Here is a 13,425-nt window from a genome sequence, read left to right on the forward strand (position 1 = left end):
TTTCTACTTCTGCACAAAGCACTGTTTTTTTAGACAATAATACAGTTTTTAAACTACAGCACTATAAAATTTAAAACTTGGGTAAGCAAGCACTGCTGTTTGTGATGTTTTGTCCCTGACCTGGTAAATATGCAGTTACTTCTTGGGCAAAGCTTAACTGTCACACATTTTAAGAGTTTCCTTACACATGCCATCAGTGTAAAGCTGTGGCTGACCTGCTTTTTCAAGCTATGTAGCATTTTGCTTTTAATTCTCTATTTCTGTTTCTCTTGCTTGTTTCCATAAAAGCATGATGGGTTCTTTCAGGGCCCTGATGCTGTTATTTCAATATAAAATACAGGGATTTTATCTTAATCCAGTGTGAGTAGTTGCTGTTTTCATGACTGCCCTCTGATGCAGCCATGCTCACATGCCCAAGCATGTCATCTGTCACAGGCATGTATTTCTCCTGCTCCCTCAAGCAGGCTGCATTTGTGTGGGGTCTAAACTGGTTTAATCTTCCCTTCCAAACCTAATTGAGGGATTGCAGCCTGGGAGAGCATTACTGGCTGAGTATGGCATTAGGAGATACTGTCAGAGGGGGTGGTGGGAAGGGAAACCCCTCTCAGAGCAGGATTGGCCTTTGGGAGTTCTGTAGGACTGTTGGCACCCTGGATTGATTTGATAATTAATCTTTTGTTTAGAGGAATTTTAATTTTCCTTCATTCACTTTTCTCCTACAAACAGCTGTAGTGACCAGGACTGTTTCTGCACTGTGAGCAGGAGTGAATTGAGAACAATCCTGAAAAATAACCAGATGGGGGAGGAGGGGGGATGTGTCTCTAGGTGGTTTTCTCTGTACAATCACTGGCAAAGCAGGACTCACCATCCCAGTTCCAAATCTACTGTAATTACTTTTCTTGAGACTGAAATGAGAACAGAATGTTGCACGTGCCTGAATAGCTGCACACTTACTATTCCTAATGGAAGCAGCATTAAAAAATGCTAAGTCCTGAGAATTTAATGATCTTTTAACCTCTTGCCTTGGATTTGGACATTGAACTGCACTGCAAAATAGCTCTGAATCTTGGCTCCTGTTTAAAGCTCATTGCAGGAGGGAATGTTGGTCTCTCTCATTTAGCCAAAACACCATATTTGTTAACAGTACAAATAAGATACAGTTTTTAAGTAAAGTCACTGCTCTAGTTCAGACTAACTTTTGTGAAATTCTGTGTTTCAGCCGAGGAATGAAGTTTGAAAATGTCCAAACACTGACTGATGCCATTCATGATATTATTCTGGACATGAAGTGGTGCTGGTAGGTCCTTAACTGTTTTTAGACTAGTAGGGAGCATCTGTAGAGGAAAACACCAACAAAGAGTAGATATTAATTAATTTTCTCCAAACCAATATGTTTTCTATATTTCTCTTCTGGTGTCCAGCTTGTTTGTCAGAGTTTTTGTCTTCTGAAGTGTTGGTGTTCTACCCATGTGACAGCAGAAATTCTCAGGTGTTGTTTCCTGCCCAAGGTTTACTGCATTTCTGCATTTCACACTTTTAGCGTCGCTCACATTTAATGTGAAACACTCTGTATTTGACCCACAAACCCTAGGATGGCAGCCTTACTGTTGACAGCAAGCAGACATTAGTTTGAACTGATTAGAGTTCATACATTTGGGTAACAAGTGTGGCTGCAGCCTCAGTCAGTTGCTCTCTATTGTTCTGTGTTGCTGTCATTATCATTGGCTTCTCTGTTCTTGAAATTAAATGCTCTTGAAAGTTTATAGTATGTATGCATGAGTTGAATTCAGCATCTGATTGCATCTCAGGTTTGTGGCCTCAGTAGGATTTATGTCTGATACCCAGCCTAGATTAAAGAGGAGGATGAGCTGGAACAAGAGGAGTTAATTCAGCGTGGGGTGTGGCTGGGGTGTGAGTGCAGCCATAAATAGTGCTCCATGTGTAAAATGTTCTACTGTTTGTAGCAGCTGATGAATTCCACTGGATGTTGAGTGTCTCAGTGTGCCTTTGTTCTCTCCCTGTTGGCAGGGTTGACCAGGCTGGGGTGATCTGTAAGCAGGAGGGGATTTTCCGGGTGAACTGCATGGACTGCCTGGATCGCACCAACGTGGTGCAGGCTGCCATTGCCAGAGTGGTCATGGAGCAGCAGGCACGTACAGCTCTGCCAAGTGCTGAGCCCCTCACACCTTTTTGTTGTTCACAGAGAAATCTGTGTGTTTGAAAAATGCCAAACTGACCTCTAGGAAAAAATCTTTGCAAAATACTTGAAGAGCCATGAAGCCGAGAGGAATGATATATGCAAATGCAAAACTTGAAATAATTACAGAACAGCGATGCCTCCTTCTGTCCTCCTTCAGAAAGGACTGACTGTCCACAACTTGGAGAGGATTGTCTTGTTTGGATTTAGTAATTTCAGTTTAAGTTGTCTAGGAATACAGAGTTTAGAAACAAGACACCTTCTCCCCCGAGTGCCTCACTGAAATGATGTTAAAGGACTGAAATCTAACAAGTTGGGTGCTGTTTTAGGAGCTTTGAAGTGAAATACTGTGATGCAGCAAGTAGGGAGATAAGTTGTCCCTTCTGTGTGTAGAGGAATAATTAATTTGTGATGTAAATAGCCCTTATGGCTGTGACTGTTGTGCTGTGGAATAGTTCTCCCTGTACAGAGGAGGGATTTCCAAGCAGACTGAGAGTACTTTCTTTTGGTTTTCCTCTTTGCTCTGGCCCTCACTTGTTTTCTAGAAGCTCAGTGGTGAATCTGTTCCCTGACACAATACTGCTACAGACCTAATGCAGAATTAACATCCTGTAACTGGAGCATCAAAGCCCCAGTCACAGCCCAAAATGAGCAAACCTGATGATGGTTAAAGTGAAAGAGAAAGGATGAAGTGGGTACTTCATTAGGGTGAAAAGTGATTAGATCTGGCCATTGCACCTGGCAGTTCCTCTTTGTGATCTGCTGTTGTGAGCTCCTGACATAGGAGTGCTGAGGACCAGGGGAGGGATCAGCAATCCCACAGTCATTATTTTAGAAGAGTGTTTCTATCCAGGGTAACTCTTGAGTTCCAAGGCAATTCTTTCAAAAACAAGGGTGTTACAGATTGTTGTGAAGAGGCTTAATCATTGCTGAAGTGTGAGCTTGTGATGTGCTGCATCATTCTCATCCTGGAGCTGAAGTACTTGGGAATCATTAATGACTGAGAAATTGCAGGGTCAGTGGCATGGAGTGAAGGACTGAGGGGTACATGTACTTCACACTTCTTCCTTGGAACCACTGGACCTGCTTTCTCTCATCTGGAAACTTGAGAGGGCTTTCAGAGTTGATGAGCAGCTCTGTGTTAATTTTCATCTAGCTTGCAAAGACTGCTTCAGCATTTGGTTTCAGTTGTAAATGGAAGTTTTCCTCTGATTTATTCCAAGTTATCCCTATCATTTATTGACTGCATTGCAGTTGTATGTGCTGCTCTACCCACCCAGTGTGTGTACAAAGCCTGATGTTGGTGTTGTACCCAAGGCTTATCTGGGGAAAACTGGAGGACTGGGTGTTCTGAGAGGGAGAGATCTTACTCTAGTATCAGTGACAAACAGTAACTGTCCAAAATGTGCAAACACTCATAATACACCAGCATTAGAAGTTATTTTTATTTGTTTTCAGACCCTTAAGGTCATGAATGCCTTTGCAATAGAAGACATATTAACTTGTTTATTTTAAAATTGTGATGTCTATTTTTTTTATGGCTTTGTATTGAAAAATCTCCTGTATCTTGAGAATCTACAGTAACTTGTTTTCCTTCAGCTAATTTTTTTGATGATTGACTTAACATCCATAATTAATGTTACTGCTGCCTCCAGTGATTTGATGTTTAGCAATAAACCACCAATTCATTAATCTAATCTGACAAATCAGCACAATGGCTTCCTCCCCCCTGTCATACAAAATCTAACAATTAAACACTTGGCAAGCATTTCCATTTACTTCACCGAGCTCTGATACTGAGAATGACTTTTACTTTGGGCACTGAATTAATACATGTGTCAAATTCCAGCTCAAAAAACTGGGTGTGATGCCACCAGAGCAGCCTCTGCCAGTGAAGTGCAACAGGATCTACCAGATCATGTGGGCCAACAACGGCGATGCCATCAGCCGGCAGTACGCGGGCACGGCGGCGCTGAAGGTAGGGTAGGGGGGAGCCTCACTGCCCCCAGGGCTCATCTGCACTGCAAAACCCTGGGTTTGAAAAGTTTCCTGCTAAGGAAGGCAGGAGGCTCCCCTGAAATGGAAAGTGTAATGCCCTTCCCTCTGAATTATTATAATTTTGAAATTAAGGGGCTCTCAGGCAAAGATATGGGAGTAGGAATAACAGTTCTTTAATAGGAAAATTAAAAATGCAAATTCAATAGTACAAAAAAACCACTCACGGGCTGTCAGGGCATGTTCTGACTCTGTGTGTCAGGGTGGGGGCACAGCCCCATCCCATGGGGGCTCAGCCCTCCTGCAGTGCCAGCTGTGGCTCTGCTGCAGCAGGATCCTGCACAAGGGGGGAGTTTTCCTCTGCAGCTCCAGGGCTGCTGGAGATGGGCCTGCTCTCCCTCTGGGAATGCAGGGCAGGAGAAAGCTGCTCCTCTGGGAATGCAGTGGGCAAAGGCTGCTGTGCTGTTCCAGGGCAGATTGTATCCAGGTAGGAATGTGTGAAATCTCAGATTGTATCCAGGTAGGAATGCTTGGCTCCTGCCCTGGGCACAGCATCTCCCCATGGGATGATGGAATTTGATCAGCCCTGCAGGGAAACTCACTGGCCATGGACAGCAGAGATCTGCTGGAGGGAGGATGGGCTGTGGGAGAGATAAAGAAAACTGCCCAGTGAACAAAGGATACCTGCCCCACCTCTAACAGATGGCAACAGAATACACACCCCAGCCACATCCTGCATCTCCAGCCTAAGACAGATATTTAAAAGCTCACCAAGTTCTCTGTGTGGTTTTGCTCTGGAGAGATGAGGCTTTACAATGGAAGAATGTTTTGTGTTGTGCTTGGTGTGAGTCCAAGAAGAGCTGAGTGCTCCCTGCACTTCACGTGCATTCTGTTCTCTTCAACAAAAACCACAGCAGGGATGAGAGATTGAGAGATATTAATTATTACATCCATTTATATTTTATCATGGTTATAGTACTTCTAAGCAGTTACAGTACTTAAAGAATACTCTAAAGTTCTGGAGATCAGGCTATGTAGGTAATAGGGTGATATTAATTAGCTATATTTTCTAAAGACTCTTCTTAATTAACTGTAATGCACTCTGTGTACCAAGATCAAGCATGAAACTCCTTGCTCTGTACTTCTACTGCTTTGAAAAATCATAGAATTTGAGGTATTTGCTGTGTGTAACTGGTGGAACAAATTTTAGTAGTATTTGCATTTGGCATAAGAAAAAACATTATGGTGGAAATGCTTAAGACTTAAATCTGTCTTTAAATATCTCTACTGGGCTTTGATTAGTTGATTGCACTAATATAAAAAAAAAGCCTAGCATGCTTGTTTTTATTGCGTATATTAAACTTTGAATCTGAAGTGCAGACCTCAGTTTATAGATCTAAATTTTCAGGCCTTCTTCTGGAAGATTTCTCCACTCACTGTTGAGGTTCATGGATTATATGAATTAATTTTAATTGTGGTATTTCTTTTAATTTGAATGTGAAACACACTTGAAATATTCTTCATAGGAGTTTGTGTGCCTTTTAGAAATGCTCTGTGCCATTGTGTCTCTGAAAATAGAATCCTCTAATGAAGTGTAACTACAAAAACAACTTTTTATTCAAATTCTAAGCCTTCCATGGCCTAGAAACTTTCTTTTGTTTCTGAGGTTGTGAGGCTATGTGCTGCTTTCCCCCAGTATGTTGTGTTTGTCTTGTTTTGGTAGCAAAAGCAGTGAGATGAAAACCATTTTTCAGTAAGCTTCAGTCTTCTCTACTGTTCCAGTTGTGTTCCTTTTACATTAAAGGCCAATAAGTAAAGGGATTTTTTCTTTTGGAGGTATTGAAGCATCACAGTGTTTGATGTATTGAAAGTCTGTTAGCTGGCTTATATGTCCAGATTTGTCTTCTGTTGGAATTTCCTACTGAAATTGTAAGTCTATCAAAAACAGAGGATTCTCTGCAGAGTCAATGCCAGAAGATGCTCTTTGAAAAAATCAATTTTTTCAACTTCTGTATGAAATAGTTACTTGAAGATTATTCCTGAGTTGCCATCTATTTAGTTCTGAGTTTCAGAGTGCCAAATCCTTTCAGCTGAGCCTGCTGCTCCAAATTTTGATGTAAAGAATTTTGCATGTTTTGTGTGACAGGGTGACTTCACAAGGACTGGTGAAAGAAAGCTGGCAGGGGTGATGAAGGATGGAGTGAACTCTGCAAACAGATACTACCTGAATCGTTTCAGGGATGCTTACAGGCAAGCAGTCATAGGTAAGAGCACAATTTCAACCCATGTTGGTTTTGTCTTTCTGACTGATTTGTTTTTTCTCCTGTTGCTTAAAAGCATTGTGGGGGGGTACATGTCTATAAGGAACAGTCTCATTTTGGAATTTAAGTAACACTCAATTCAGAGGGATTGCATTAAGAAGTATTAAGCATTAAGACAAAGTTAAATTTATGTAGCAAGTATCTCTTAAAATCATGAGGAACTCTTGTTTTTCTCTACTGAAAGTAGAGTTACCCCTTCTGAGTTTTCAATTAAGGAAAGACTACCCAAGAGCATCATTAAAATGCAGCATTTGGAAGGAATTTACAAACTCTTGCCATGTATCACTTTTAACTGTGTCCTGCTTGATATTTCCTGGGGTTTATTTAGATTTGATGCAGGGCATCCCTGTGACAGAGGACCTGTACTCCATATTTACAAAAGAGAAGGAGCATGAAGCCCTGCACAAGGAGAACCTGAGGAGCCACCAGGAATTGATCAGCCAGCTGCTGCAGAGCTACATGAAACTGCTCTTGCCAGATGATGAAAAATTCCACGGAGGTTGGGCACTCATTGACTGTGACCCAAGGTTTGTTGAACAAAGTTAAAATTGATCAGCTGCTACTCTGACACCTCTGTTAATTACTTCTGATGTTAAAAGGTTTTGATAGCTGATGTGTGGACAGTTCTGTAGAAAAGGACAAGAGTGCTTGAAGGGTTTGAATACTTGGAGTTGTAGAGGGAAAAATCCTCTAAACATGTGTTTTTCCCAAAGTGCCATAAAAATGGTGCATGCTGAAATGACCTTTGAGAGATCAGCTGGAAGTGGATGGATGTGGTTAATTTTGCCAAAATGTGGCAGGTATCATGAAGAGAACTTGTGGAACTAAGGGTGGTTAAAAGGGAGTGCTTGAGGAGCTGTTGTTTCTTACTGCTTTATAGGGAAAGTGTAGCTTAACTGATCAGATTGAATCCTTGGGGAATGAGTCAGCAGTTGGACAGTCTGGATTTCTGTTCATGGAAAGTAATGAGCATAAACTCTGAACCTCACTCCATATCAAGTTCAGAGTTCAGGAGCTTGCAAGAGAAAAATAGTGTTTAGATCTCCTGCAGGTTAAACTTCAGCATCTAAAAATAGCAGAGCAGGTTGTTATGACAGCTATTCAATTCAGGGCACAGACTCATCACCCTCACTGAGTCTGAGGTATTTTTCCATTTCTCTGGTAGCATTTTTAATAGCTTGTGGCCTTTCTATTTATTTTTGGACCTTCTGCTGACGTATTTGAGCTGTCAGGTAGCTTCAGGTTGGAGAGAAACTGTTGCTTACATGGATTTGATAACACAGTGTGATTGAAACTTCTTGTAACTTGTGTTCAGCTCCTAAACAGTGTCCCCAGAACACACTGGGCACAGGTTACAGCTCTGCAAATAAAACCTTCTACCCTGTATTTATTTTCCTTCCCTTCAGTCTCATCGATGCCACTCATAAGGATGTGGATGTGCTGCTTTTACTTTCAAATTCTGCCTATTATGTGGCCTAGTAAGTTACTACTTTCCCTTACTATGTGTAGTTTATTTTAGTAGCTCTGCTTTAGGCTAGTAGGAAGCACTAAATTCTATTTTGTTTTTCTTTTCAGTTATGATGATGAAATCGACAAAGTGAATCAGTACCAAAGGTTAAGTCTCGAAGCTCTGGAAAAAATAGAAATAGGTAGGAAAACAGTCACCCTGTCTTTTTTTGAATGCTCTTAACAATGGCTTTAGCACCTATCAAAGCATCCTACAAAGGTATTGAAGCAGCAGTCATTGCAGTGTGGCACATCCCCTGGGCACCCCACCCAGAAATGGCCCCTCTGGCTGGTAACAACTGCCAGGCTCTTCCTGCTGCTGGAAATGGAAGCTTTGATCACTGGAAGGGTTCTAAAATTTTCCCTCTTTCAAACTCCTGAAAGAGCCACAGAGTCATCCAGACAGATTTCATTATTTATCAAATGGCAGTAACAATTTTGCCAACTTCTCTAATGAGTCACGGGTTTGTGCATTCAGGGCTCTCCTCCTTTGATCCAAACACAGCAACTGGCTCGGAATTGTACTTCAGATCTGCTTCACAGCTTTGGGAAACTTCTTTCTCAAGGGCTGATAACAAACATGCTGTTACAAAAGCACCTTGTTATGCTTATTTAACTTATTTGCTATAGAATGTAACATCTGCAGGCTAAATCCAGCATTTTCTGCTGGAAGCATTAAAGATGTGATGTCTTTAAATCATGAAAAAGGTGATCCAGTTGGGGAGAAGGGAGCATGTGGTGGCCTCCTGATGGAATTTAATCCTCCATTACACAACACACAGTGATTTCATCATCTCCTGACTAACTTTCACTGTGTCTGTGCAGTTCCTGAGCATTGAGGGGAAAGGTCTCCCTCACTTGTGTATTGTGGAGATTTGTGTCCTGAGGCACAGAACAGAGTCCAACATCTCCATCCCCACCTCGTTTAATGCTGTAGATTATGCAGGGCACTGAAGAGTTGAAGTACTGGTTTAAATCTTGACATTTCAGTTACATCCCCCTGATAAAAATACTAGCTTTCCCTTTAATCCTTGCAGGAGAATTCCCTAAAAAACCCACAGGATGTAAAAAGTGTGAAGTTTTTTTTTGCCTTCTATTTGAAAGAATGATCTGCAATAAACAATCAGGCTGGATTGTAACAGACACACAGAGAGTCTAATTGCTTTTTGTAAGTTATTGATTGTTTAGTTAATGTGAAAATCTTTCATTTAAAGTGTCAGTCCTGCTCTTATGAAAACATGAAGCATTTTAGGCTGAAAAAGACTGTCAGCACTTACTTAGATAGCCTTAGGTGCAGGCTCTGCAGTATCTCTTTCAGTGTTTGGTTAAAGATTTCTCAAGATTTCTCCTGGTTTCTCTCTCAGGGCCTGAGCCTACTCTCTTTGGCAAACCCAAGTTCTCCTGCATGAGGCTGCATTACAAATACAAAGAAATGAGTGGATATTTTCACACTCTCAGGGCTGTGGCTCGCAGCCCAGAAGAAGATGGAAAAGGTTTGTGTCCTATGTAGAAATTTTAGACATAGAAGTGTATCCAGTGTATTGGTGTTTCTCTAAAAAACACTTGTTCCGTTGCTCTTAAAATTTATCCTTCTTTAGAAATCACTCCAATAAAATCCTGTTGTGCGACGTCGGAAAGCAGTTTAAAAAAGCCACTCAGATGTTACTGTTTTAGTAGAAAGAAAAATAAGTTTCAGATACAACTTTAAAGTAAAACATCTCTCTAGAACTTGAGTAATTTCCCTGTCCAGGTCTTTACTGCTCCAAAAACTTAGAAAATGAAGTTAAAATTGACTCCTAAAGAGGGAAAAATCGATTTCTTTAGTGAAATCAGTGTCTGGAAATGTTCTTGCTTGTTGTTTAACTAGATTAAACAAACACTAACAAGGGAAAAATACCACTTCATTCCTGGAGCACTGAGTTTTGTCAGCAAGGATTAGAATAAATAAAATTGCTTCTCTTCCTTCCCCAAATGAGGCCGTGTGGCAGTGATTTGCTTCAAGCTGAGTATTTACAGCTAAAGGAGAGTTTATTCTTTAGGTTTGTTTTGTAAGTTTTAAATCAGAATTGCAGCTTGAAGGGCACAACTGCAGGGTGAAAGAAAAAAAAGCAATAAAACCAAACAAAATTACGTTTAAATTAGGCCTGTTCTTTGTAGATTGTGTAATATGGGCTTTTAAGGGTGTGTTTAAGGGTCTGACAGGCTGCTGCTTGGATTTCAGACACTCTTCAGTGCATTGCAGAAATGCTGAGAATTACAAAACAAGCAATGGGAATGGATGTGCCCATTATTGAGAAGAAGCTGGAGAGGTGAGTACCTAAATGATGTGATCCTTCTGTATCCCACCTTTCCTCTCAACTCAGCCGCTTCTCCCAGCGGAGGAGAAAGTGTAGCAAAAAAACATTGTTCTTTTTAAAGGTATTGCAGACTGAATATTTGCTAAATCTGTCTACTGAGTATACACAAAGTCAGGGGTGAAAAATGGAGAATTCAAATCCTTTTTCATCAAAAACTAAAGTGCCTGCAGAAGCTGACTGTTCCCCTTGTTTGGCTAGTGTTGTGTATTAACCCTCCTTTGTTGGTTTCAGCTTGATTAGCTTATATGGGTACAATCCTATTATGCAAAAAAAAAAGGATTAAATTTATTATTTATGTAAGAAGAGGGTAAAGGAACTGAAATGTCCAGAATGTTACAGAAGTGGGCTGGAAGACAATGTTCACTTGGTGCTTTGATTGTACATTAAAGATCTTCTTCCTCTTCTAGGAGAAGCAGCAAACCTCATGAAGACATCATTGGCATTCGGTCTCAGAACAGAGGGTCCCTGGCCCAAGGCAAGAATTATTTACTGAGCAAGTTCTCCTCCCTCAATCAAAAGGTGAAACAAACCAAATCCAACGTAAACATCAGCAACCTTCGGAAGCTGGGCAGCTTTGCCAAACCTGAAGTGAAAGTCAATTTTTTAAAGCCAAATTTGAAAGTGAACCTTTGGAAGTCAGACAGCAGCCTCGAAACTCTGGAGAACCCAGGGGTCGATCCGAAAGCCCCGAGTGAATCTGACACAGAAGCCTCAGACAATGACTCCTTCCACTCCGATGACTTCCTGAGCAACTCCAAGTCGGACGAGGAGGAGCAGCTGGGGGGGTCCTTGGAGAACATGGGCCCCACGGACTACGTGCTGCCCAGCTGCGGCATCATCGCCTCGGCGCCGCGCCTGGGCAGCCGCTCGCAGTCCCTGAGCAGCACCGACGTGAGCCTCAGCGCGGCCGTGCCGGCCGGGGGCCAGGACGCCGCCCTGCCTGCTGCAGATGGCACAGAGCTGGAGCTCGCCAAGCCCATGGATGTGTACTGCCAGAGGTTCGTGCAGGATGCCCAGAGCAAGGGCTGCGATGTGCTGGAGCCTGAGGCCGGTCCTCAGGAGCCCCATCACGCACCGACCCACACGGGCAGGAGCGCAGCCAGGAAGGCGGAAGCCAAGGCTGGAGCTGTTGCAGACGTTCCTTCCAGGCCATCGAAGCTGGATGTTCAGTCTTCTGAGCCAAATCCTCAGCTCTTGGCTGTTGGTGGGCCTGACTTAAGTAAATCCCACAGGAGCCCGGGCTCTGTGTCTGGGAACCACGAGCCAGGACTCCACACCACTCCTTCCCCTGCTGACGGCAGCAGCAGCAGGGCCGTGTCTCCCTTCGCTAAAATCCGCAGCTCCATGGTCCAGGTTGCCAACATCACCCAGGCAGGATTGACTCAAGGGATTAATTTTGCTGTGGCAAAGGTCCAAAAGAGCCCTGCGGAACCAGAAGCTTTAAATGAAATCAAACAAAAAGAACTGAGAGAAATGTTTACGCAATGCCAGACACGAATAATTCAGATCTAGTTGCTCATTTGGGAAGTGTTCTAGCTGTGGCTTCTAATAAAATAACCCAATGACATCAGGACTATTGTGGCATGAACTGCTGCTGGATACTGGGATTGATAATAGGTAATTTGTTTACAAGCAGTGAGAGATGCAAATGAATTTGCTTCTGACCAAGCTTCAGAATTCCCTCAGGCAGGTGAGACAGAACCTGTATAAACCTTATTTAAACAGGTAGCTTAGACACTGGGATTCAAATAAGCATGCTGTCTATCTTAGATGTGTTGCACAGTTATTTTTTTGAGACTAATTTTGTAGCTCTTCTGAATTATGTAGAAAGTATTTATACTCAAAGGATGATACTGCACTTCTCTGACCTTACTTACCTTGCACTACACCAGCAAAACAAAGTACCAGTAAATTACATTTTATTTATTTTTGGACTAGTATTTTTACTTGTTTTCAATGAAGTTCTAGATGCAGCTCTCTGAATTGTGCCTCTACAATGGGAACCAATGTGTTTTTGTTGAATTTAAGTATGTTAACCAGAAAGTAAGATTTCTTTGCTATTCTTTTTTTTTCAGACATCCTGGGACACTTTCATTATAGATAAAACTTAGAGACCCAATCTGAAATACCCACAAACCTGCTGTGCAAATTTCTTCAGTAGATTGGTTTTTTTCCTCATTTGTTCTGAGTTGAGGGGAAATGAAGCAAATGTCTTTGAATTGTCTTGCCCATGTTAAAGCAGTTAATTTTTTTTAAATTCCAAACTGCCAATTTGCTCTAGTTTTTTTGTCTCTGTAAAGCAGGACGAGCCAGATACCTGCCCATCAGGCACTGTGTCCCTCTGTGCTAGGATTCTCTCTGAGGATGAAAAATGATGCAAAATCCCAACTAACATCTAAAGCAGAAGGCCAGTGCACTGCTTTGTAAGATCAGGGTTGCATTAGAGCATAGCTGTCAGCATCTATTCAAGACCAAACTCCTGACCAGCTCCAGCTTTGCACCTCACAGGGTGGAGCATGTGCTCATGCTGGGAACTGGATAAAAAAATCCCTTTTGCTCTGTGTGTCCAAGGATTACATCTCTTAAATCCTCCTTCCCAGGAATGCCTTGCCATGCCATTCCAGTCTAGGACCTTGTCCAGAAGCTGCTGTGAAGCAGGACCTTCCTGTGCTGTGGTTTGTGACTGTAAGCACCCTGACAGACCCAGTGCCTCTGTCCTCGTCCCTGTACTGTAGATAGGCTGCACGTGGTGTCCCCACAACGTCGTGTCCTGGCCTAGGGTAGCTCTGTGTCTTAGGACTTGTACTGTGTCTGAAATCATTTATCACCTGAAACTTTGATAAACAAATTTGGTTTATTTATTTTGTTAAAGTGATGTGGGTTTGGGTTTTTGTTCTTTTTTTTTGAGTGTCTATACTTGTGGCTATATTTAAAATTAAACTACTGCTGTATTTTAATGTGAGCAATATACATGAGATATTTTAATAAAAAAAGTGGAATCAAAAGATTGGTTTGGTATGTGATGTCAAGGGATGTGGGACTGCAGGGC

General features: G+C 42.0%; 1 protein-coding gene across 1 annotated transcript in view; it reads left to right on the forward strand.

The window, feature by feature from the left end:
• The window catches only part of INPP5F (inositol polyphosphate-5-phosphatase F), a 39,800-nt gene extending 26,375 nt beyond the window's left edge, over positions 1-13,425 (forward strand). Inside the window, exons 11-20 of the mRNA XM_084210194.1 lie at positions 1,220-1,297; positions 2,029-2,149; positions 4,047-4,175; positions 6,339-6,456; positions 6,842-7,040; positions 7,920-7,991; positions 8,089-8,162; positions 9,384-9,512; positions 10,241-10,328; positions 10,784-13,425. Of these exons, the coding sequence (XP_084066320.1) occupies positions 1,220-1,297; positions 2,029-2,149; positions 4,047-4,175; positions 6,339-6,456; positions 6,842-7,040; positions 7,920-7,991; positions 8,089-8,162; positions 9,384-9,512; positions 10,241-10,328; positions 10,784-11,888 (2,113 nt within the window). The 3' untranslated portion in view covers positions 11,889-13,425. The remainder of the gene's footprint in view (positions 1-1,219; positions 1,298-2,028; positions 2,150-4,046; positions 4,176-6,338; positions 6,457-6,841; positions 7,041-7,919; positions 7,992-8,088; positions 8,163-9,383; positions 9,513-10,240; positions 10,329-10,783) is intronic.

Source organism: Fringilla coelebs (genome assembly GCF_963513975.1).
Source record: "Fringilla coelebs genome assembly, chromosome: 8".
In the NCBI taxonomy this organism is placed as follows: Eukaryota; Metazoa; Chordata; class Aves; order Passeriformes; family Fringillidae; genus Fringilla; species Fringilla coelebs.